Below are 26,174 nucleotides of genomic sequence, written 5' to 3' on the forward strand. Positions count from 1 at the left end.
AAAATACGGCTGATTTCGAGTTGCCGATAATAGAACAGCTGGTTAACACGCAGTTCAAATGGAAAGGGTGCCGAAGAAAAAGAGACTGCCGACAATAGTCACACTCACCTGAGAAGTTTGGAGCGTTGTAAAAACATGTTCAACCCGTTTTGATCAATTCTGTCGATTGGAATTGGTAGAACAGCAAGCAGCAGATAAATGTCAACAAACAAACCTGTCATGTATGTGTGTGACGCTGAGAAATCGCTAATAGAAGTTCGGACGCTGCTTAGATTGACGAGAATACGTAAATTCCCCTATATCATGCAGAACCAGATCGAATTAGATTTAATCACGTATACAAGCGAGGCATCATAATTTGAAATTCATTGCTTCGAATATACGTGCTCATATGCCAGCGAGGATCGCAGCAGGACTACGGAGCTAACGATCTTTGGTTCGAAACTAGGAATTGCAGGTAATATTGACTTTAAGCTTTAAATATGTTGATCATTTCAAAAGATAACTAATTATATTTCAATTTCTAATTTATATTCAAACCAATATCCTCAGGTACCACAAACTATAGAAAATTGAAGGGGCATTTAAAAGGTATTTTTTCATGCTTTTTGTTTTTTGATCTGCCCATAATTTTAGAGATGTAATTTGAAAGTCGTACAAATAACATTTTAAATAAGATATTGGCATATACAAAATCATATTAGATGCAAGATAAAGTTATACATGGAATTGTATAAAGTACCCTATTGAATCATATGAAATCATACAATATAGGAGTCTTTTTCCATATGCACGTATATGGCCTCCAGATTTGTACGTATAGTTGAATTCTATGCACTTTATACGATTTATTTTTACAGAATAAAGATTCACAGAGCAGAGTAACAATTCAGTAATGTGAACAAAATTGTTGGCTGGGAGTGCACAATGGTCCCAAAACCGTATTTAGGAAGACAAACTGTCAGTTTTAGGTGTAAAGTCTCTTCGGGAAAGTTTCTACATATTTTTTGGCCGATCTTTTTATGTTAATGAAATTAGGGTGGTCCGATCGAAAGTTATTTAGCCATCTTCAAGCGGAACTTGAAGAAGACCCAAAAAACTGTTCCTGAATCGAGAAACAGTTTAAAATAAACTGGCGTTCTGCGACGAACAAAGTGGACGAGGTGGCTGTACAGAATTTAATGGCAGGAGCTAAACGAATGGCCCGGCAATTCAGATTTTGTCAATCGGAAGCTTTGCTGAATATGTTTTCTGTATTTTATACTAATTGAACTTAAAAAAGAAAAATTGTTTTATAGATTTGTTTTGTTTTTGAGCGTAAAATCATAAACACATGGCGTTTCTTTCTCCTTCTCTCTCTCACTCTCGCGTTCTTGCTCGTTCTGTATCGTACTCATACGCTCACTGCATCTAGCACTGCCAAGAATACTGTTTGCGCTAGATCATATTCGTGGGCGTAACTCCAAACCTGCTATGCCGTATATCTCGAAAACGGCTAAAGATATCGCCAAACGGACTTAAATTTGGTCCTTTAAGATAACAAAATCACGTGTTAAAGACGCAGATTAAAGACGCAAAATTAAAGACGCACTAAAATTGTTCGAAAATCAGCTTCGTTCGATATATTGGACTTAGGCCTCTGGCGCCACCTCTAAATCTTAACGAAAAACGCTCATTTTTGGATATGATGTTCATTAGGCCCTAATAATCATTTTCCACATGAGACAACGTGTCCCCGAAAGATTTTGAAATATGCCCCACCCTAACAACACGGGCTTTACCTCTTTTTTTTTATGAACTGGTTTGAACAAAAAATTGAATATATCTGACAAAGATGACTTCTAAATGTATACACCTTTTCATACGTACCGTTGGATTTGATAAAGAGTCACAAATTGTTGAGATATTGTTTAAAATCTAATACTGCTTCTTGATTCTTAATTCGTTCTACGAGTTTCCGTTGTAACGCATCAAAACGCCATTCGATTTTCTTTGTCCTACGGATAAACGTAGAAAAAGAGGATTCGCTAGGAGCGCTTCTTTTGTTTTGAGAACAATGAGCGTAAATATGCATACAATGCGCTCTAATAGGAATTATGTTGTAGCTAATGAACTAACGCATCCGAACAAACCTATTATTGTGCATGGTGAAATCATTGATATTATTGATATTTTCTGATCGATAGAACGGAAATGGGCGATTACGACGAAGTAGTGCTCTACCCTAGCTCAGAATTTATTCGGCAAGATTTTTTTCCTTTTTTCCGACGCCCTGAACCCTACCTATCGACCCATCATCAACTCATAGGCCGGAGACCAACGGCTTTACTTCCCCTCCAAAGCAAGGCGTGATCAGAGATGTTATGCCTCAGAGAATCCCGGCGGCGCCGACTTGGATTGAACCCAGGCCCTTTGGGGTGAGAGGCAATCACGCTTACCACTACACCACCGGCACCGCTTAATGCGGCAAGATATTCAGTTTTTATCCCTTATCAAATCACAGAGGAAGGTCTCGGGATAATATCATGAAGAGAGCATAATTTTCATCCTTTTTACGAGAACAATTGAAACCCGAAATTCTGGCGCGTTGTTTTTAAAAATGACTTTTACAGATCAAGTATCATTATTTTGAGCAATACTAATAAGAAACTTAACGTGCTTTCCAAATCGGTAATCATATTTAGTGATCTCTTGTCATTTTTCCAAGTTATAGGAATAATTTTGAAAAGAGAAAAATCAAAACGTTGTAACGTCACGGCATGTGTCTAAATCATGATTCTCATTCTCAAAACGATACCCCTCAACAGGATATTTAAAAAGTATTTTTGTTTGTTTCCACTGCACGTAGTTTCTTACCGATTAAATTCACAGCGACGAATAAGATAGGATAATAATTTCGAACAATAAGTATGAAGTCATGCTTCCTTTGCCTTAGTAATCCTAAAGCTTAACTCAAAACAGAAAACAGAATGTGCAGTCCAAACGGATAACGAACGGCTCCGACGATAATCCGAATTAAGGTCAATTTGCTGGGAAACAGCAGAATGAATTTATTGGCCATTCAGTTCCCATTCATCAGCGGAAGAAATTGGAAGTTATTGCACACAGACAGTACTTAAGTTATGAATTTGGTACTGAAAGCATCGTCATCTCCTATTGCTTTAATTGATGACGAAGCGCAGCACCTCCGAGCGATGATCTATACTTTTTTCCCAACGATGTCAATTAAACCAAGTGCCGGGTTACATTTCACACACCGTAACGACGACGACGATGACGATAATGGCGGGTGTAATAATAACACTTTCCCAACCGATCTCAATATAGGTGAAATTAATTGAAACTGTCATCGTGACACATGCCCTTGCTACGGTACAGAGCAACAAAGCTTCAGCGTATGCTTAGCGGCTGTACGGCTTGGCGTCAGCTTGTTTATACTGCCCTACGTACCTACTACCGTATTTGATAGTTTTGTAGTGGTTTTTGTACCTTCCCGAGACCAAACATCTGCTACACCCCCGGTTCACTTTTCCTCTCGGTGCAATCGGGTAGAGAAATTCGCGTACCTATTAGTTTAACTCTTATTGTTACAATGCCCCTGCCATGGTGAGTCTATTGGCGTGGGTGGTTGGAGGAATGTGCGCTCGGTAGTATGCGATGTGTGAGTAGACTGTTTATTGAAAATGGGTTTATTAAATAATATCAGGTTCAGAGATGATTGTACACTGTACCGTAGCCAGATGTGCGGTACAAATAACCCACCTATGTTTGGTTGATTTGTGATAAATCGTCCTATTAGGGCGTCTGAACTATGGTTAACGGTAAGCGTTTGGCTGCCAGATACTACGCTTAAGAGAAAGTGCCCATAAATTCACTGGATGCGACCTTTAGGCTTATACTATTCTTCTTTATTGGTCCTAAAAGTCCAGGGACTTTCACTCCAACTTATCTAGTCTAGTGTAGGCAACTAGGAACTGGTCAATGGTTTTCCAAAATGGAACATATTTTAATGGTTTTCAAATTTAAGTGTATCAGATTTGAGAAACTCGTCTAAAGGTTTACAATTACAATTTTTTAAACATTCTATAGTTATTAGAAGTCAAATGGGCCATAGTCTTGGCAAACCTATCCATTCATTTTTTCTTCTATTAAGTTAATTCAACAGAAAAGAAGAAGATATTTAAGGCCCAAGCGCAATGACAGCGGAAGCGGAACGGCAGCGGTTTGAGTAAGCCTACTTGTCGGATTGAAGCGGAACGGCAGCAGTTTGAGTAAGCCTACTTGTCGGATTGAAAACTAGTTAGAACCAAATCGACATCGGTTAGGCTTCTTGATGTCATTTGTGACAACTGTCAAACTTTCCGTTTCCGTTCCGCTTCCGTCCACATTGCGTTTGGGCCTTTATTATTGGGCCAATTGATCATCAGGGTAAAATTAATCATAACGCCATGCATATTAAGCTGACTTGTAGAATTTCCTTAGGCTTTAATAATGGCCTATGGATCTAATATTGGGCTCATCGCTAAAAATCTGCTATTTAACAATTTTATCTATATGATGGGACGGTAATAATGGATATTTTTAAACGCTATTGAAAATTTATTCGATTGCTAAATTTATGTATGGGTTCCAATTAGGGGCATTTATGCTGACATTTCACCCATTTCCCCTATCAAGTAAAATCTTGATTGTATTACATCAAGGGACCCTACAGGATGTCCCAGAATATCTAAACACAACTTTGGAACACCCCTGCTTGTTTCAGATGACGTTTAAACAGCTGGTTATCACGCTGAATCATTGTTTACATTTCGACCAACAGTTTCGTATATCGCAATTGTCGGTTCTTTACATTTTCGTGACAATGCAAAACATTTCTCCGGAAAAGCGCAAACGTGTTGACTGAAATCTGGACCGGAAAATCGTGCAAGCTTTCACTCGCAAGGAAAGTGCTTCGGTTCGAGACGTGGCTAAAAAAGTGGGATTCTCGAAAAGTAACGTCTACCGGACGAAGGCAAGAATGGGTCTGAAGATGCATACACGGCGAATGAGAACAACCCAAATTTGAGTTTAGTTCACTCATAATCGCCAAAAGTGCAGGAACTCAGCGATAAGTAAATTTGCCTCATGATTTCCCAGGTTTTTCCAGGGAAAAATTCCCGAATTTGAGAAAAGTAAAGATTGAATTCACTCAGTTTATTGATACTACTCCGATACTGAATAAAATTTTCGTCAATTTCCTCATTTTCCGGCAGATTTTTTAGGTTTTCCACAGGAAACCATGAGACAAATTTTACTCATCGCTGAGTTTCTGCACTTTTGGCAATTATGAGTGAACTAAACTCAAATTTGGGATGTTCTCATTCGCCGTGTAAGAAGCAGAAGAAGCAAAAACGGAGTGAAAAACAAGCCACATCCGGCAAACCGAGAGTTCGGATGTAATACCAACCGGTGGAAACTAACGATTTTAAATTGGCTCACTACTTGACTAGCCTATTGGTACCAAGCAAAACGATTAATGTACCCCATTCTAGTTGAAATTCTAGTACTACACTATGTTTGTTTTGATTCGCTATGAAGTTTTGACAGATAAAATGAGGGGTTCGTGGATTTTCCTATGTTTCGAGGGGTGCATCGATTAGCTTGGGACCGAAGAGAGTATCAGAGCTGTTGTTGAGCACGTTTCTTCTGGACCTTCTAATCTTAGAGTTACCTCTATGGTTATACGACCAATTGCTGGGTGGAAAATCGGTGTGCGTTCAATTTGATTACAAAACTCTTCTTCGTGTGTTGACGTCGCGGAAAGGTCGATTTTTACCGAAAAATTCGCTAAAATGACTATGGTTTGGCAAGCCATTTGTGAGTGTTGTATGCTTTCCAAACCGTTTGTGACAACGGATACAATAACAACCGTTGTTTACGTGCGTGTTTTTGTAGTTTTATTATTAATATTTCTTTAAGTATAGCCTTTCAGATGCCACCACAAGAAATGTTCAGAATCGTTCCAAATTCAATAGATAATTGAACCCAACATTCATGATTTTTATTTTTAAATTTCTACATTTTGAACATGCGAATGTGATTATTGCGAATGTTAATACCGATTGAAACCCATTTCTTAGCCCGAAGAAGCGATATAATGTTTGAAAATTGTGATCTGCATCTTCTTTTTCGCATATTAGCTTATTGCGGGCTCTCAACTTAGTGGTCTAGATGCACTTCCGCAGTTATTATTTAAGAGCTTTCGATGCCTGTACCAATTTTGCATATATAATTTGTATTATTGTGTGGCAAGTACTCTTTATGCCCAGGGAAGTCGAGAAATTTTCGGGAATTGAACCCAGCCACTTCCAGGATGGTCTTGCTTTTTAGCTGCGCCTTTACCAACTGAGCTTAGGTAGGACCCAAATAGTGATCGAAGGCATGGCAAAAATATGTTCGTAATTATCTAGAGAAAACATATTGTCACCATTTATATACTCCACCCTGAGCAGAGTCAATCACAGGCAATATTCAAAGATTCACTATATTAAACAAGTTGGTCCAAAATATGTTTTCAAAACTTCGTTCAAAATACGTTTCCACAAGCGGCTTGAAGTATAAAAGGTGGGCCAAAATATGTTTTGTTGGTGGTTAAAACAAAATTTAGTAGTTCAATCGAAAATAAGCCCGCATTGAACTCTATTTGCTTTTTGCTGAAACAAGTGTTACTGCTACCTAAGGCTGCAACAAATTTAAGCAGCACTTTTAAGTGCTAAATATTACCTGCAAATTTTCTACCTTCCTCGATTCTTATTCCTCTTCGATCCTTGTTTTGACCCAGCCCGAGGTTAGAGATGAACTAGCCTAAGGCTAAAAATCTCTTTAATAAAAACCCAGCCCGAGGTAATACTGCATGGCCATGGACTTGGAAAATTCCTCTTCGATCCTTCACATTCTTATAGCACTGCTTGAAAGTAGATTTGGATAAACTTCGTTCTACCGGCATGGTGCTTAAGCGTAAAAAAGAGCTTTTGATCCCTCTTCTGATGAAATTCAATTTTAATTTGATATGCTTACTGATGATGAGAAAGATCCATCATCCAGGTAAAATTCCATAAAACATTTCGGACTTAATACAAAGAGGAAAGATTCCCCCACTTTCGATTTCCATGCTGTTCGCAAGGAACTTTTCAAATTCGTTCAATTTAAGTTTTCACTTCAAATTAGTTGTCTGGGTGAATGCCGTGTATTGGCTGAAACCTTGGACGGATTCAAACGTCTTCTCAAGTACCTTACTAAGAAGCAACACACATTTTTTTTTTACTTATGGCACCAAAGTCGTCTGTTCAAGATTGACTTGAAAGGTCTGCCCAGTGCTGAATCCCTAGATCAGATCAAAGATGTATTGACTAAACTACTTTGTGTTGAGTCTGTCCAAGTATTAAAAATGAAAATGAACTCCCGTCCTGGCTATTAGCGCAGCGGGATTTCCAATATTTTTTTATTTAGTTCACTCCAGAAAAATCTAGTCTTATGCTCCATGTCCGATTAAGTGGAACACTTCAGAAAGACTGCAGGAAATACGTTACGTGGTACGTTACGGGATGTAAGATCTACCATCGATTCCTAGTCCTGACTACTTCAAACTAGGGGAACAGGATTTTTCAGTAATCCAAGGGACACATCTTAATCCTTGTTACTTTTTGTTGATAGTGACAAGACTCGGCTTTGTCTACCGAGGATGATCTTGAGACAAGGAAAAAAATGAGTTAGTTGTCTTCATCTATGTGATTCCTAATCTTCTATTTGTTGTTCCCTAGTTTGAAGTGGTTAAGACTAGGGTTCTGATGCATGGTCATTATCGGTGTCATACCTTCATTTTGTTGCTAAGGAATCAAATTTTGACTGACAAAGGGGCGCGCCTTTGGAGGGTGTTTCAACACTCCGAAGGGTATAAATAGCGGGACCTATCAATTAGAGTAGGATCCTTGCGATAAAGGCAAGAGTGGCAACTGTAAAAAAAATCGAATACTTCATCATTTCTCAATAGTGATGGAGTAATACGACATGCACTAAACTAAGGACACGGGATATACTACAATAGATCAATTTACTGGTCGCAGTAGTTTTAGGTCCCAAACAGAGGAAAAAAAAAGACTCACAAAGTGATCCTAAAGTCTCGTTCTAAGCGACTGGTACAAATTTCTCAGTGAGGAACAAATTCTACATTCGTACCCGTATGTACAAACATCACCCCTGCTTCAAATAATTCATTTATACCTATTGCCTTCGCTTCTAACAATGTTCACCGAGTAGATGGAGCTACCTATGCTACTGCACCTGGTAGAAATCAACATTCTAGCCAACACAATTTTAACGGAAATTTTTGTAATTTTGGCCTAGGAAGCATTACTAAAATGGAATTTTTACAGAAATTAATAATTGATGTTTGATGCTATTCAAACTGGAGTTAAACTTGCGAACAATATTGTCATGACTTCAAAATTCAGTAATGGATTTTAAATCATTAAATATGGAATGCTCGATGTCTTAAAGATAAAGAGGACGAGCTATTTAACTTTTTGCGAGTTGATAGCTCGTATATCGCCGTTGTAACTAAATCGTTCCTTAAACCTGATTATAAGGGTAAAAGGGACGCAAATTATTTAATTTATCGAAATGATCGTCTTGATGGAGCCGATGGTGGTGTTCCCATCATTGTTCACAGACGTATCAAACATCAAATTCTTTCTTCGTTAAAAACCAAAGTTTTTGAAACTTTGGGAGTTTTTGTTGACACAAAATTTGGACAACTTACGTTTATAGCTGCCTATTTTCCCTGGGCTTTGGCAAAACCTTGAGGTAGTTTAATTAGGCTACCAGGTCCCAGGGCTGATCTGGATCTTTACCACATTGGAAAGATGCACACTAGTGTTGCCAGATCAGTGTTGATGCTTACCAAAAGTGCATTTGAACCCGCTTATAAAAGCATATTAACAGATTAATCATCATCGTACATTGTTTATTGCTCCGTACTAATAATAAATGATTAAGCACAGCGTTTGATATTTTAGTAGGAATGCTGAATTTAGTCGCAGTAGAAATCAATCCTTTATTTAATTGGATTTATTTCTATGGATATGCACGTTTGGAAAGTATCATCACAAAGATTCTGCACTCGGTCTACAGCTTATGGGCGGGAAGCATTGTTTTTGTTTTTGTTTTTTTTTTTATCTATTTATAGAGTCAATTCTTAGAAATACGAAGCGAAAGACAAATCAAGCATTAAGCACAAGACCTTCAAGAAAACTAACAACACGAAGTCTCGAAATGGCAATGTTTTATTCAAAATGTCAAATATTTCAAGAATATCGGGTGAGACCAATCGGACTGAGCGCTCTTTCGGTCATCTGGAAGGGTTGTGCACGAGGAGCGATTTAAATCCCCCAGTTTTGAAGACATTCCGGAGCGAGGATCCATTATCCAGAAACACAATACAACAAGAGAAGGAAGTAGTATTGAAGGTAAACAAGGAGTACATGGGAACGTCGAAAACTGTAAGTATACTCCGATCTATTCTAGTACTCTTGTATAAAACCTATTGTAAACCGGCTAGATCGTAGTCGTCGTCACCGGGAAGCATAGTCATGTGAAGATTGCCAGATCCGTGACCACTCATGATAAGGCACACAAGGCTCTCAACATTAAATACATTGCACGGGTTGGGCCGCACAGAGGGTTGATTAGATGTAAATTGCTTTGAAACACCCGCATAAACGATAACCATAAGGAGTGCCTAACAACCTATTCGGGTTATCATCCCAACAATATGTGGTACGGTGGCACGATTTGTGGTATCGTTCATGTATGGTGCTCCCCCACCCTTTATTATGGTCGCTGACGCTCATTGCACGCTCTTTCGTTCTCCGGCTGATTGAATGGATGACGGAGTTTGACGTCACACTCCTTCAGGCGTTTAGGCGGCGGGAGGGCGAGAGGGATGGTTGTTCAGTACACGGAGACAATTTTACAAATGTATTTCTAATAGGTAAATCACAGTTTAAAACTTACTAATAATCTCTTTCAATCTCTTGTAATTTCTTTTTCATTGACGGTGTGATGTAATCGATGCGCTCTGTGACGAGAGCGCAAACCAAACGAGGCCATTTTTCAACGATACGATAATAACTTATGCGCTTTTCACACAAAACCTACCCAACCCTTTCCTTTCTACAATCCCTGAGCAGCTGGTTTACCATAAGTATACCTCGCAGAACTTTTTTAACCCCCATGGGTAAAGATGCTGTGTTGCCCACTCCTCTCCCCTTTCCTGGTGTATTATGGATGGTGTGAATATTCACATCGGTGACATGGCCCCTGACCCCCTTGTACATCATAAAATGAAAATGAAATGAACTTACGTTTATAGCTGCCTATTTGCCATTCCAATGCGTAGGCCAGCAAAAGAATTTTCTCAAGGGTGACCTTCAGAAACTTATCCGTCATAGATCTAACTTCTTCATTATTGGTGATTTTAATGCAAAACACCGCTCATGGAATAATGCTCAAAGCAACTCCAATGGTAATATTCTGTTTGATGATTGTTCTGTAGGTCGTTACACTATTCAATATCCAAACAGCCTAACATGTTTTTCTTCAGCAAGAAATCCCTCAACTATTGATTTGGTATTAACTGATTCATGTCGACTTTGTAACTAATTGGTTACTCATGCTGATTTCGGTTCTGATCACCTTTCAGCAACTTTTGAAATATCCCAAGAAATAGTTTGTAATCCCAACAGCTCTACTTTAAATTACCATAGAGCTGATTGGGAGCAATATCGAACATTAATGGAATATAGCTTTGATCAAAACATTCCCTTGCAAACCAAAGACGATGTTAATTATGCTCTTGAATCTCTGAATAGTTCTTAAGTTGAAGCAAGAGCTGCCTCATTACCAAAATGCGAGGTTAAATTCGATACAATTGTAATAGACGATGATCTTTAGCTCTTGAACTGTCAAAAAAATGTCCGTAGGAGGCAATATCAAAGAACAAGCAATCCTGCCATGAAAGTTATCTGGCGGGATTTGCAAAAACAATTAAAAAGCGATTCTTTGCCCTGAGGAACACAAATTTTGAAAATAATGTTTTGAAATTAGACCCGAGCTCCAAACCCATTTCGACGCTCACAATAATTTTGAGAAAAAAAAACCTCAAAAGCCAATTCCAGCGCTTAAAGAAGGTGGTAAAATTTTGATCACAAATTCGGAAAAAGCTCAAAAACTTGCTAAGCAATTCGAGAGTTCCCATAATTTCAGTTTGGGTCTTACTAGTCCTATTGAGAATCAGATTGGTCGGGATTATCTGAATATTTTCTGACGGGGAAATATTTTTGATGATTCCTGGGGGACTGATTTGGACGAAGTAAGGTCTTTAACTAAAAAGTTTCATAATATGAAAGCTTCAGGTGATGATGGAATTTTCTATATCCTCATCAAAAAACTCTCAGAGAGTACCTTGTCTTTCTTCGTCAAATTATTTAACAGATGTTTCCATTTGGCATACTTTCCTGATAAATGGAAAAAGGCAAAATTTGTTTCAATTTTGAGGTTGGATAAAACTCCAACTGAAGTTTTTTGCTACCGTACAATAGGTTTGCTTTCTTCAAAAAGTACACATTTGAAAAATAAAATTGAATAGAATGATGCTTCACATCAATACGAACTCGATTTTTGCAGATGAGTAGTTTGGATTTTGCCATGGGCATTCAACTACTCATCAACTCTTAAGAGCTACCAATTTAATTCGTTCAAACAAATCTGAAGGCAGCTCAACTAGACTTGCTCTTCTAGAGAAGAAAAAGCATTCGATAGTGTGTGGCATGAAGGTTTGATAGCTAAATTAAAAAAGTTTAATTTTCCACTCTATATTATGAAATTAGTTCAAAATTATTTAACTGACAGAACTCTGGAGGTAAATTATCAAAATTCCAAACCTGACCGACTACCTGTTTGAGCCGGAGTTCCTCAGGGTAGCATTCTTGGGCCTATATTGTATAACATTTTCACTTTGGACCTCCCTAATTTGCCTCAGGGTTGCCACAAATCTTTCTTCGCAGATGACACATGCATTTCCGCTAAAGGAAGAAGTCTTCGTGTTATTTGCAGCAGACTGCAGAACAGTTTAGATATTTTCTCTTCTTGTTTACAAAAATGGAAGATTTCTCCTACCGTTTCCAAAACTCAACTTATAATATTTCCACAGAGCTTACTTTTTGAAACCTAGTAGTAGTCACATAGTCACTATGAAGGGGATTCCAGTTTCCTGGTCAAACAAAGTGAAATATTTTGGATTAGTACTTGACCAAAATTTAACTTTTAAAGATCATTCAAGCCAAATGTAACAAATATATAAAATGTTTGTATCCTCTTATAAACAGGAAATCCCAACTTTGCCTGACGAATATGGTCTAGTTGTTGCACTACCAGGAAAAAAGCACTTCAAAGGATTCAGAACAAAGTTCTGAAGATTATTTTAATGTTGACTCCCTGGTACAGACCTACAGTCGAATGTTGAGACTTTAGAACAAATGTCCAACAAAATAATTAATAATTTCAGGCAGAAATCGTTGCAATCCTCAACTGCAACGATTAATTCCCTTTATATTTAGATAAGATTTAGTCTTAGTTTTCAGTTTTAAGATGTCAATTGTAATACTGACATGCAGGTTTAGAAAACCAGTTTAAAATACTGAATTTCCAAGACAGGAACAATGTAAAAAACACTTAGATATATATCATAACAGTTAAGACTGGTAAGTTACTGTAGTAGCTGCAGCACCAAGGTTAAAATGGAATGTAATTTATTTTTAATTTGGAACAAATAAATAGTTAAAAAAATAAAAATAGTGTCTCCAGCAAAATTGCATCAAATAATATGTTCTGTAGCATATGAATAGTGCATCCTCTAAATAAAACAGCTGGATTTCGGAATTGAACTTAAATTAAGAGTAATTTAAAACTTAAATTCTCTTCCTTGGTCAATATTTGAAATTTTATTTAAAAAAAACACTCAAGTGAAATGCAAACTTTTGAAATATTAAAACCTTGGACATGTGTAAGCTGACAAAAGTTCTACGTTTTTTCGTTCTACAACTTTGTCGTCATTGCGGTCTGAAGTAACGTTTTCGAACTACCATTCACTGAAAAACGTTAAAGACGCCATTTAAAAAATAAATGTTTAAATTTTAGCCCATAATATTAATTATGGAAACTTTGATGTAAATCGGAGTAGATCGAGTCAAAAATTGGTTATTTTTTTTCTGTTTAGCCTGGAAATGTTTTCATGTCAACGTAAAACTTGAAATCAAAGAAAAAAAAAAGAATTTTGAAAGCATTTGTTCAAATCTGTAGTATGAACAGATTTATTAGATCAAAATCATCAGTATAGACGATTCATGTTAGTTTTCATGATATGCATTAAAATTCAATCGAATCGGTAATGAGCCTAAAATTTTGCACTCAATTGAGTTCTAATTTTAAATTATTTGTTATCATAACAGTTGGAGTCCGTAATTTTTCTTTGACTCCGACTTCGGCTCCTTACGCTAAAATGCATCCAACCCCACGACATAAGCCTCATAAGAGAAGAAGAAATATGAAGTTCAAATTAAAAGAGAAGACCCCATTCCTGATTCCAATACCACCTCAATCAACACAAAAATAAAAACAGTAAAAAACATCCCGGCTCATCTTCCAGAAGATGCACTCGTTCGTTTCCCAACAAGCCACCACTGCCGGCTGCCCGCTATTATAATGCACCGCGCTAGCGAACGGCTGCACACATGTCATAGGAGGACACTGCGGATAAAACAATATCACGCGTAAATCCCGTAATAGATTTGACCTTAAACTCTACCAGGCTGCCCTATCCCGGGGTTATTAGAGCGCTACGGTACATCACTTTACACGCTCAACTATCCTATGCACACATCGATCAACCACGCTCTAGGTACACCACAACTAGCGCTCGCTTATGCAACACATGATCCCAGCTGCACTAACTGCATTATAGAGGTTCGAAGCCAGGGAAGGATGCGAGATACAGAAATCGATGGGGGTGGGGATGTTGTCAGTCCATCAGCGGTATACAGAGTGGATGTCCCACCAGCAGCGTCATTCGATATGTTTATGTTTTCAAGCGAATTAGCTTGGCCGTTGATGCGACGACTATAGGCGCACTTGACAGCCTGTCAGTCAAGCTTTCGGACTAGGAAAATCTATTACACTTTCGATACAGCTAAAAACTTACATCCTTGTTCCAGTGGAGCACGTACGGGATGGGGTCATTTTTGGGGAAATCCACTGGGCAGTTTAAAATAACGTAGGCACCAACTTTCGCCTCCAAATAGACTGGTGGCCGGTCCTCTAGGTATGCGAAACTTTGCGGAGCACCTAGAGCGATGAGAATTGCTACCGTTGGCAGGGCAATCCTTCGTAGATTCGTCAGCACTTGGTTGAGTCGTTCCATCGTAGAGACTATTGGTACTTAACAGCAGGAAACTAATTGAACAATCATGAAACTAGTTTCACTTTGAACACACTGTCGTCTGGTGATAAATTACAATTTAATGGCGCATTCTCGGTGAGCCAAACTTTGAACACTGATCGGATTAAGCTTGCTTTCACGAACAACCTGTTGCACGGCACTCTGAGCGAGTTTGTCTGCCACGGTGGGAAATTATTCAAATTGAGTAATTAGCTAACATTTTATTCTGCCACCGTTGGCCCTTCCGTTCACCGAACGCAGTTCAGGTCGATTTATTTTCGTAGTTTTATTCACTGTCTGTTTGACTTCACACTAAATTGTATTGTACTCGTTCACTAGCGCTTGAAGAACATTATGCAAATCGCGTAGATGTTGACCATTTCCTCAGAGGAAACACATATTGCAAACATCATCACCCGAACTGACACCATTCAACTAAACTACGCAATAAATTCCGCACTCAGCAGCACTGCCCCGAGATCATCGATCAGAACTACCAAACATATGTCCAGCATATGTCAGCGATCTGCAACACCGAGTAAGATTCTCGATCGTTGAATCTTTTTTTGAGAAAGTGATAACTTCAAGTCTTGAATGATCCTCTTCCTACGCGGCGTGTTCGCTCGATCCAAATTCGTTTGGATGCTTCAAGTGCCGCGGCTGATCAACTACTGCCAGTAATCCACTCACTGTAGCCACGGGTCAGCTGCTGCGAGATGCTGCCGAGCTGAACTGCCAGTTAACTACTAACTGGTAATCACTACTACTAAAGAACGAGCTGAGGCAGCACCGGCAGACTGACACACCGCGCGGTCTGCTGGTGTAGCGAATCGAGCAAAGTGAAGACTACGCGACAAGATATTTGGATGGCGATGATGATGATGATGATGATGATGATAGTTTGAATATGAGTCGGTGGTAGAGCTCAGCGGATCTTATAATTTTAATTATTGGGTTCAGCAATAAGGTGACGGTCCGAACAAATATATGATTATGTGTGGCACTTTTATGAGCATTCCATGATATCATTAAAATAAAGACACCAACATTTTGCCCATCTGGTTTAGCTGCTGCTAATCTTTAACACATTCTTTGAATATAAAATAATAATATTATTTAAATTTTGTTCAATGAAAAACCAGGATTTCTCCACCTATGGTGCGATCTGACCCTACTTAGTACATATTCTACAATCCGATAAAAATGTTCAAGTCTGCATTCAGAAAAGAGAAGTAAGATAAGTTCTCAACGAAATGAGGGTCAGGGTGACACAATATCAGCATCAATCGATAAAATCGATGCGACGAAGAGACTGCTAGCTTTCTTTTTCTGTCGAACACCTTCGCATTTTTTTTTTCACAATTTACATAGTTGAAGATGCTAAATTTCAAATAACAGACTAAAGTGGTAATTTTTATACGATAGATTGCGAGATGAAAGTTTACAGGGTGAAAGGTAATTCCTGTCAGTAAAGTATACGGTCATAAAAATGAGAAGATGATGTGAAATTTAATTTTCAGTGTATTTCCTGTTTTGTGTATCTATAACATTTGTCTTAACACTCCGAATACAGTGTTACGCCGTGTTTACGCCGACTACGAAGCCTCCGAAAAACGTGTAACGGCAAGTTTGCAATGTCATAACTTAGCCATTTCTTAATGAATTTCAAAAATTGTGGTATCTTTAGAATTCCTAGGATTTGTAGATGATTTTGATTGCAAAAATATTGAAAATAGAGTCATCTACTTTTTTAAAAGCGAAAAGAGTTGTCACATTTTTTTTCTTTTTTTTTTTGAAAAGTGGGTTTGTAGGGTTTTGCAAGTGGCGCAAGATCTGTAATTTAGATTAATGGGCACACATGTTCACAATTTGCCAAAAAAACAGTCATAGTTCCTACATATGGATCCTGGAGACAACGGAACGGTACATGTTTATGTCACGATTGCTAATTAATTTATATATGACAGTTCCAAGTGTTTTCGAAAAAACCGTGGAGCGCTAGGATCAGTTCCATACATTGACCACTTTTACGGATTTTTCGGATCTTCCGAAGGACGGTCCGATGGCCATCTGGGTTCATGTTTATGTCACGATCCCAAATTCATTCTAATATCACAGTTCCTAACGTTTTCAAAAAAACCACGGAGCTCTAAGATCAGTTTCGTGAATTTTCCACTTTCACGGATGTTTCAGATCTTTCTGAGGACGGTCTCATGGCCATCAAGGTCCATGTTTATGTCACGATCCCAAATTAATTATATCATCTCAGTTCTTAGTGTTTTTCAAAAACTGCGGAGCTCTAGGATCAGTTTCATGGATTGACCACTTTTACGGATGTTCTGGATCTTCCGGAGGACGGTCACATAGACATCCAGGTTCATGTTTATGTCACAACCCCAAATTGCTTATATCATCACAGATCCTAATGTTAAAAAAAACGCGGAGCTCTAGGATCAGTTTCATGGATTGTCCACTTTTACGGATGTTCCGGATCTTCCAGAGGACGGTCTCATGGCCGTCCAGGGACATGTTTATGTCACGGCCCCAATTTTTTTTATATCGCAGTTCCTAATGTATTAAAAAAAAACCGCAGAGCTCTAGGATCAGTTTCGTGAATTTGTTGTGTTTATGTTGTATTTTTGACAATGGCTTTGTCAATGCATCTGCTGGTTGATCATTGCTTGGTTTGTAAATTATCTTTAAATGTCCTCTTTTAATAATATCCCTGATAAAAACAAACTTAATGTCTATGTGCTTCATCCGCTGGTGTTCTCGGGGTTCCTTTGAAAAGTTGATGCATGGGATGTTGTCTTCATATATGACAATTGGTAAGTTATCAACTTCCAATTCTGTCAACAAGTTGGATAGCCACATTCCTTCCTTAGTTGCAGTACATAAAGCAACTAATTCTGCTTCAGTTGATGAAAGGCTCACAGTAGGTTGACGTTTCGTTGCCCACGAAACCATGTTGCCAAATACCTGGAAAACATATCCAGAAATCGATTTCCTATCTTCTATGTCATTTCCATAATCAGCATCTGCATATCCTTGCACTATTGGTCCTTCTAGATGTTTTTTTTATAAACAATCTTTGTGTCCATGGTTCCTTTAAGGTATCTCAAAATGCGCTTCAATCCGCTCCAATGAATATCTGTTGCACGTGATTGAAATTTACTTAAAATATTAACTGCTGCATTGATATCCGGTCTAGATGACAAAGCCAGATATTGTAAGCATCCAAGAAGTTCTTTATATGGATGTTTAGTAAGTGGATCATCTGTAGTTTCCCATTTGTTATTGACATCCGTTGCTATAGGTTTACTGTTATCCATACCAAATCTAGTCAGAATATTCTTAGTGTATCCCACTTGAGAAATTTCTGTAATTTGGTTCCATGTTCGATTTTCCTCGAGGGACTTCATTTCCTGAATTATGGCTTCTTTCCAATGGTTCCAGTTGTTGCTATAGGTTTACTGTTATCCATACCAAATCTAGTCAGAATATTCTTAGTGTATCCCACTTGAGAAATTTCTGTAATTTGGTCCATGTTCGATTTTCCTCGAGTGACTTCATTTCCTGAATTATGGCATCACTTCGCTGCTTTAACTGTTCAATTGTTTGCGGAATATCTAGAAATTGTCCATCTGCTAGAAATGCAGATTCGTAATCCTCAAACCATTTTGGTGGGCGTCGTGTGCGTTCACTTCTTGGTAATTCCTGTTGTTCTTGAATTGGATCAGCTTCAGTAATACTATCATCATCGCTAGCTGTTACGAAACTTTCATCAATGGTTCCATCTCCATTTTCATCAGTAGTTGCTGTTGGGTTATTGTCAATAATTTCCTCCCTTGGATGACTTCCATGGGAAATAATGACAGTATCTCTGTCAGTTTTATTGCTGACCGCAGTATTGCTTTCATGGTTTTCATTGCAATTAACGGTGGATGGTACTTCTTCGTCGAAAACCACGTCCCTGGATATTATTATGGTACGCGTTAGTTCACTCCACAATCTATATCCATTTTTCGCATATCCTACGAATTTTAGCAATCTGCTCCTTTTGTCTAATTTTTGCCTCTTCTCCTTAGGGATTTGAGCATATGCATTACAACCAAAAATCCTTAGTTTATCAACATTCGGCTTCCTTCTAAACCACATTTCATATGGGGATGTTCCAATAAAGCATTTGTTGGGGACCTATTAGTCAAATAGGTAGCGGCATATATGGCTTCTACCCAAAGCACCTTGGACAAATTACTCTCGTGGAGCATAGTCCGTGCCTTATCCAAAAGAGTTCTGTTCATTCTTTCACTTACGCCATTCTGTTGTGGAGTATATGGTACAGTTGCTACCATTTGTATTCCTTTATCTCCACAAAATCGTATGAAATCGTTTCCATAGTATTCAGTGCCATTATCTGAACGAAAACACGCTATCTTCTGACCGAAGTTAGCTGATGCCATTGCTTCATATAATTGAAAACAATTCAGTACATCACTTTTGTGTTTCAAAAGATATGTCACCGTGAAATGCGTGAAATCGTCGATAAATGTTACAAAATATCGATATCCGTCAAAGGTGGATTCTTCGAAATAACCGCAAACATCAGAATGCACTAATTCAAGTGGTCTGCTCGAGCGAGGCATATCCGAGTTCTTGAAGTTTTCTCTTGTTTGTTTCCCAAACAAGCATGAATCACATTGCATTTTACAATTATTGAATTCACTTGATTGAATATTAAATCCTTCAATCATTGAATTTCGATGTAATTTCTCCAAGTTTGATAGTCCTAGATGTCCAAATAGCTTATGCCAGTGAATCAAATCGTCATTCTTGCACAACATTGCTTTGTTTTCGGCAGAGGATCCATAAACACTGAGATAATACAAGCCATTCAAAAGGTGACCTCTAGCAATAACCTCACCAGATTTCTCTTGAATGACAACAGATTTATTGGAAAAATGGACTTCCTTCCCTAGAGCAACAACTCTTTTCACGGAAATCAGATTTTCCTGTAGCCCAGGAATAAAGAGACAATTATACAGCTTCAAACTCTTTATTTTATTTCTTCCAATGACAGATTTCAGAGCTACCGATCCTCTTTTGGTAGCTTTCATCGATTCTCCCTCTTTTGCTGTAGTGATAATCATATCAACATCCAGATTTTCGACATCACTCATAATAGACACGTCACAATCAATCACAAATTGTTTTCGGTTTATCGGTCTGGTAGAAACCATCAAAGCATGTTCTCGATCTTTCTTTCCCATGTGTGGTTGATTGAAATTCTTTCTTATGAATTTCTTTTTCTTTGCTTCATTGGAACATCTATTTCGGTAGTGCCCCATCTGATTACATCCGAAACACTTGATGCTGTCTTTTGGGTTGACCACCATCGCCACGTTTGGCACCTGTCGCTGTGGTCGCTGAATTATCTCGGCATCTAAGAACATACGATGTAAGTCGTCGAGAGGTTTCTTTTTAAGAACTGCCTCAGGAAGCATGAGGACAGCCGCCACCACATGCTTGAAGCGATCTGGTATTGCTCCGAGTAGTGTTTGAACTTTTTCCATATGGGTAGCTTGAGGATCTGCATATTCAAGCTCCATACAGAGACGTGAATGCTCCTTAAATAATTCCTCCAACGTCCGAAATGATGGTCTCCCAATCTGAACAACTGGCGACGTAGTGAAATTGCCACCAGTGTTCCGCCCCTCTGGTATGCATTTGATAAAGCATCCATGCACTCTTTTGCATACTGGCAATGCATCAGTTTCTGTAGAGGCTTATTACCGATGGTGAAGATGATTTCGTCAATTGCCTCGCAATCATCCTCACAGCGTTTCTGATACAACGATTGCCGTTGCTCTTCCTCCTCTTTTGACGCACAAGGGTATGATATTCCATATGGTTCTTGGCGAGGAGTACGCAGCAAGGTGTAATCCAGCTTGAGTTTTGCAAGGTGATGCATAAGACGCCATTTCCAAGGAGTGAATTCTTTTTCATCTCCTTGAAATATACCAACAAGCTGACTACGGCGTTCGATAAGCATCACTGTGGATGCATTTGGTACCATAGGATTTTCCATCCTGTTTTTAGTTTCCGCAACCCGAATTCCATTTCCCGCGGTTACTTGTATTGTCGGAAATTCCAAGGCACTGCTCCGGTTTCTACCAGTCGATACATCAATCTGATCACTACTGATTATTCTGCTGAGTCGATCGCTACCGGATATTCCGCCAAGCCGGGTGCTACCGGATACTCCGCCGATCCGGTTGCTGCAGGATGGTTCACCAAGCCAGTTGTTCCCCGACTCACCACCGAGCCGGTCGTTACCGGACGCTCCGTTGAGCCGAACGTTACCAGACGCTCTACTGAGCCGGTCATAACCGGCCGCTCCGCTGAGCCGATTGTTACCGGACGCTCCGTCAAGCCGGTCGTTACCGGACACTCCGCCGAGCCGGTCGTTACCGGCCGCTCCACCGGGCCGGTCGTTACTGGCTGCTCCGCCACTCCAGTTAACACCAGATGGACTACCACTCCGGATACCACTGGAAGTTCTGCTTCAATCCACGCTCCTAGATCCGGAGGCTTGTCTGCGCCTTCTGAGCTCCATTCTCTCCTGACTACTATCCATAGCCTGACTGCTCTCCTGACTGCTATCCGCAGCCGACTGGTTCTTCTGATCCATTCTTCAGAATTTGTCGTTCTCGGATATGGGTTGCTGGGCCCATAACCTGTTGAATAGTATTCGAGAGGTTGACTATCTCAAACTATTTATTCCTCTTTTGGCTATCCACCAAAGAACTGTAATTTGGAAGTAAAACAATTGATCTGTACAAAGCATTCCCTCACTAGTGATTCGTCTGTACATAGTTGCGTTAGCGATGTCTTCAATATTACACATAGCAATGATAGAAACAGTTAAGCCGCGTTAACATTATACAGTTCGGTTCAAAAGTATTGGTGATAAAAATTGCCTTACTCAACAGAGTTCTTTGGCTATCTTTCGCCATATTTCACTTACAAGGATTCCGGCGAATTCGCTCTCTCACTCGTTTGATAACTTCCACTAGAGGTGGGCAAAGCAGCTCATCTGGCTGAGCAAATCAGACCCGTCCAGCTCACTTAGAGGAGCTGATTCTTGTGAACAGCTCTTCAGCTCACATTGAAATTATATAATTGTCCAATAGCACAAATCAGCAAGCCACTAAAAACGCGTTTTATGTTTGCTTAGGCTGTGTTCTATTTGATGAATTTTCATTTAAATGTGACAGCTGGGAACTTTTCAAATAAACCTGCTATTTGTAATTTTCGTCTAGCCCGTGGTTTATCCACTCAGGGTCGGCTGGCTTGCTCAAGGAGGACTCAGAAACAAAGCGGACAAAGACACAATAAAGCAGAACAAAGACAAGTCATTCTTAGGCTCGGAAAATAGAAACAAAGTTACAAATAGAAATTTCACTTAAACATTCTTAAATTTTATTCCAACAAGATGCTCCACTCCTCGTCCTTTCCTCTCTCTCCTCCTCCATCTCCTTTGACATATCTCCGGAACTACGAAGACGCATTGTTTGCCATGGTGAGATGTGAGATGTTTCAACATTTATTCCCATGAAGCAGCATTCAATAGTTTTTAGTACTTTTTTGTAGGGTAAATGGTTTAGTGCGGTCTTTGCCGTCTTTTTTATCATTTACAGTAATAGCAATCTAGTAAACCGTACACCACTTTTATTATGTGTGTTTACGAGATTGTTCTTTTTTTTATCTTTTGTTTTTGGTTCTTATTTTGTCTACATGCAAAGACTTACATGATTCAATTAAGGAGTGCTGGGTGACTAGTTATATGGTTTTTTTTTATTATTTTGGGTTAGGTATTTCATTATGTGTTGTGTAGCCGGTTCTTCAGGTTATGACCACGGGAGTCCAGCAATGTATATATATGTTTTCAAGTCTGCCTTATATGTGTTTCAAATTGTATAATATAATTTAACAGACTGTTTTTTTAAATACACATAGAAAACAAACCCCGTGAAGGAAACAGAACACATGAAATAGTAACTTAAAACTACTGTACATTTGAAAGAAATATATCGAGCCGAGCAAGAACAATAAATAAATTAAGTATTTTTAAATATTTGATTACTCCTAATGGAAATTTACTGTGATAAACAAAACTGTGTCCCTTATCTTTTAAGTATAACTTGTCCTTGGACATGAATATTGTGCCGAGCATTGAACCGGTAACATATTCTACAAAACATATTTTTGACAAATAAGGAATCTATTTTGACAAACATTTTTTTAAAAAATCGGACAACAACGGAGGGGTTTTCGAACATAATAATTTATTTTTAGAATGTCAAATTTAAATGAAAGTTCTCCAATTTCAATGTATTCGATTCTTATGAAATTCTCAAGTCTATTTGTCTCAGTGTAGTTCTAATACTGATTTAATGCGATTTTTTTAATAATTAAAATGGTTGCCTGCCCGCGCTGAACTGTCGGAGGAAACCATTTTGAGAGACTTTTATTTTTTAAACTATCTCAAATTTTTAGAGCCTGCTAAACGTCTTATGATTGATACTGTTTCGATTAATGTTTCCTTTTCCTCTCCGTTTTTGGTTAGGGCCCATGCATTAATTATGTCACCCTGATCGGGGAGAAATTTAACCCCCACCCTCCTATCGTGACGTTTTTCCTATACCTTATGCATTGCTTGTCACAAAATCTTAGAGAAAAATATAAAATTAATTAAGATAATAAATACCGATAAGCAGGAAAACTATCTGGCAACGCTTGTGGAGAGCTGCATTTTGTTTTTTTGTTATTTGCTTTTATACGAATCTTCCGCTCCTCCAGAGAATGATGGGAGGAGAGCTGATAGCACATATGCTGAAGGAATAACATCAGCAATAAGAGCGGGGTACCTAAATACATTGAATAATAGAAGTAGAAATTTAATATCGTGTAATACATGTACATATATCTCATCCCACTGCGACCTAGCAAGAAGTACAGTCGACTTGTTTCGCGCTCCGGTATTTCGGAAGTTTTCTCGGTATTCGGTTGGTTTAAATTATCAGTTTTTTCTCGCTTAGTGATTACTGGCATAGTACCCTGCTAAACAATTATCTGAAAGTGAGTTTTTTCTGAGAAGAAAGTGTGTTTTCGGCATCATCGGAAGGAAAATTGTTTTTGCGATTGCCAATTCGCCAACCATTTTGCCATCGGTGCGTGATCACGCATACCTGCACACAGATCATCGTCATCGAGTGTCAGCATCTGCCTCCGCATTTATACCGGTCATCCATCATCGTGTGTCCAGCTGAGTGCCGAGCCTAATACAAGCACACCACTACAAAGATCGCCCGCACACGCGCATCGAAGGTCACCCACGCTGCGCGTCGCTCCGCTGCTGCTGTGTAATCACTCGGTGGTAGTAGTATAGCAGATAAGTTTTTTTTCCTGTTTCTTTCTCTCGCCCATCAGTTAAATTTAATTTTGTGTTTCTGTGTTTGTAGTTTTTTTCTGTTTATTGTGTCTGTGTGGTTTTAAGCATCGTTTCAGTGGTAGAGCGTTTACAGCTCCCACTAGTACGGCAAAATGGACGTCTCGTCAGAAGACGATATGGACATTTTGTCGGAAGATGAAACCAGTTTGCCACTCGATGGCAAGAAAAGACGAAAACGTCCTGTCATTCATGGTTCGTCTCAGAAAAGCCCCCGATCGCGAGCCTATCCAGATGACTCGACTGGGCCATGGGTTGTCTACTTTCAGCCCAAAAACAAACCTTTGAACTTGATGCAAATTTCCACTGATCTGACGAAGCGATACTCGGCCGTGACCGAAATCACGAAGGTTAGGCATAATAAACTTCGTGTTGTCGTTTCTAACCTGAAGCAGGCTAACGAGATTGCTGCCTCCCAGCTCTTTACGATTGAGTACAGGGTTTACATACCAGCTCGTGATGTGGAGATCGAAGGTGTGGTCACCGAAGCGAGTCTGACCCCCGAGATCTTGGAGAAGCAGGCGGTTGGCCGTTTCAAGAACCCCTTGCTCCCCCCGGTGAAGATACTGGATGTCCAAAAACTGGGCTCAGTATCTGTCAGCGAGGGTAAAAAGAGTTTTACCCCCACAGACTCGTTTCGCGTGACCTTTTCTGGTTCAGCCCTTCCTCAGTACATCGAGTTGGGAAAACTTCGGCTACCTGTGCGCTTGTTTGTTCCTCGGGTCATGATCTGCCAAAACTGCAAACAGTTGGGACATACGGCCTCTCACTGTGGCAGCAAGGCACGCTGTTCCAAATGCGGGGAGAAGCACGAGGATGGCGCCTGCACAGTCACGGCACCAAAATGCGTGTACTGCAAAGGATCTCCTCCTCATGGTCTCTCGTCGTGTCCGGTGTACAAACAACGCGGGGAAAAACTAGAGCGCTCTCTTAAAGAACGTTCCAGGCGGTCTTTTGCAGAAATGCTTAAGACAGCCAAGCCATCGACCAACGAAACAAATCCCTTCGCTCTTTTGTCAGATGACGAGTCTGGCTCTGACTTGGCTGAGGAGGGAGTTTCTTTCAGTTTTCCGGAAGGTTCTGCCCGGAAACGAAAACGCATCCGTTCGCGGAAAGTTGCAGATCAAGAACCCCAAATCAGCTTGCCCAAATCAAGGAGTGGTGGAAAAAAGGAGACTTCTACTCCTCCTGGATTCCGCAGAACTGATTATACCCAGGATTTTCCACCTCTCCCGGGGACATCCAAAACCCCCGATGCCCCAATTTTCAGAACACAAGCCCCTTCTTCATCTGGGTTGTTCTCATTTGATAACATTGTGGACAGTATCCTCAATTACCTCGATATTTCTGATCCTCTGAAAAGCATTGTTCTGGCAATGCTTCCTACTGTGAAAACCCTCTTAAAGCAGTTGACATTGAAGTGGCCCCTCCTTGCAGCAATCATCTCCTTCGATGGATAATTTTCCAAACGAGGTCGGGGATTTGATCACTGTTCTACAGTGGAATTGTCGAAGTCTTATTCCTAAGATAGAATCGTTTAAGTTTTTGGTTCACAATAATGATTGTGATGCATTTGCTCTGTGTGAAACTTGGCTCTCTTCAGATATCGATCTTCCTTTTCATGATTTTAACATTATTCGACTGGATCGTGAGGATTCGCGTGGAGGAGGAGTACTTTTGGGGATCAAAAAGTGCCATTCCTTCTATAGAGTGAATCTTCCACAATTTCCAGGTATTGAAGTTGTCGCATGTCAGGCTTTTGTTAAAGGCAAGAGCCTTTGTATTGCTTCTGTGTATATTCCTCCCCGAGTTTCGATTAGTCAAAAACAACTTTCAGATATCTGTTCAGTTCTTCCTACTCCACGGTTGATTATGGGAGATTTTAATTCCCACGGTACAGGCTGGGGGGAACTGTATGATGACAACCGTTCTACTTTGATATATGACCTCTGTGATAACTTCAATATGACAATTCTTAACAATGGAGAAGTAACACGTCTGGCTGGTCCATCCTCAAATGGAAGTAGATTAGACCTCACACTTTGCTCTAATTCATTATCGTTGGATTGCACGTGGAATGTGATCCAGGATCCCCACGGTAGTGATCACTTGCCGATCAAAATTTCGATT

General features: G+C 39.4%; 1 protein-coding gene across 1 annotated transcript in view; it reads right to left on the reverse strand.

Annotated features, from left to right (window-relative positions):
- Positions 1-15,257, reverse strand: part of bdl (borderless) — a 29,559-nt gene extending 14,302 nt beyond the window's left edge. The window contains exon 1 of the mRNA XM_065229282.1: positions 14,297-15,257. Coding sequence (XP_065085354.1) covers positions 14,297-14,515 — 219 coding nt within the window. The 5' untranslated portion in view covers positions 14,516-15,257. The remainder of the gene's footprint in view (positions 1-14,296) is intronic.
- Positions 15,258-26,174: the final 10,917 nt, after the last annotated feature.

The sequence above is a fragment of the Ochlerotatus camptorhynchus genome, unplaced genomic scaffold (assembly GCF_037179485.1).
Source record: "Ochlerotatus camptorhynchus isolate MF236.1 unplaced genomic scaffold, CSIRO-AGI_Acam_v1.1 ptg000024l, whole genome shotgun sequence".
Taxonomy (NCBI): domain Eukaryota; kingdom Metazoa; phylum Arthropoda; class Insecta; order Diptera; family Culicidae; genus Ochlerotatus; species Ochlerotatus camptorhynchus.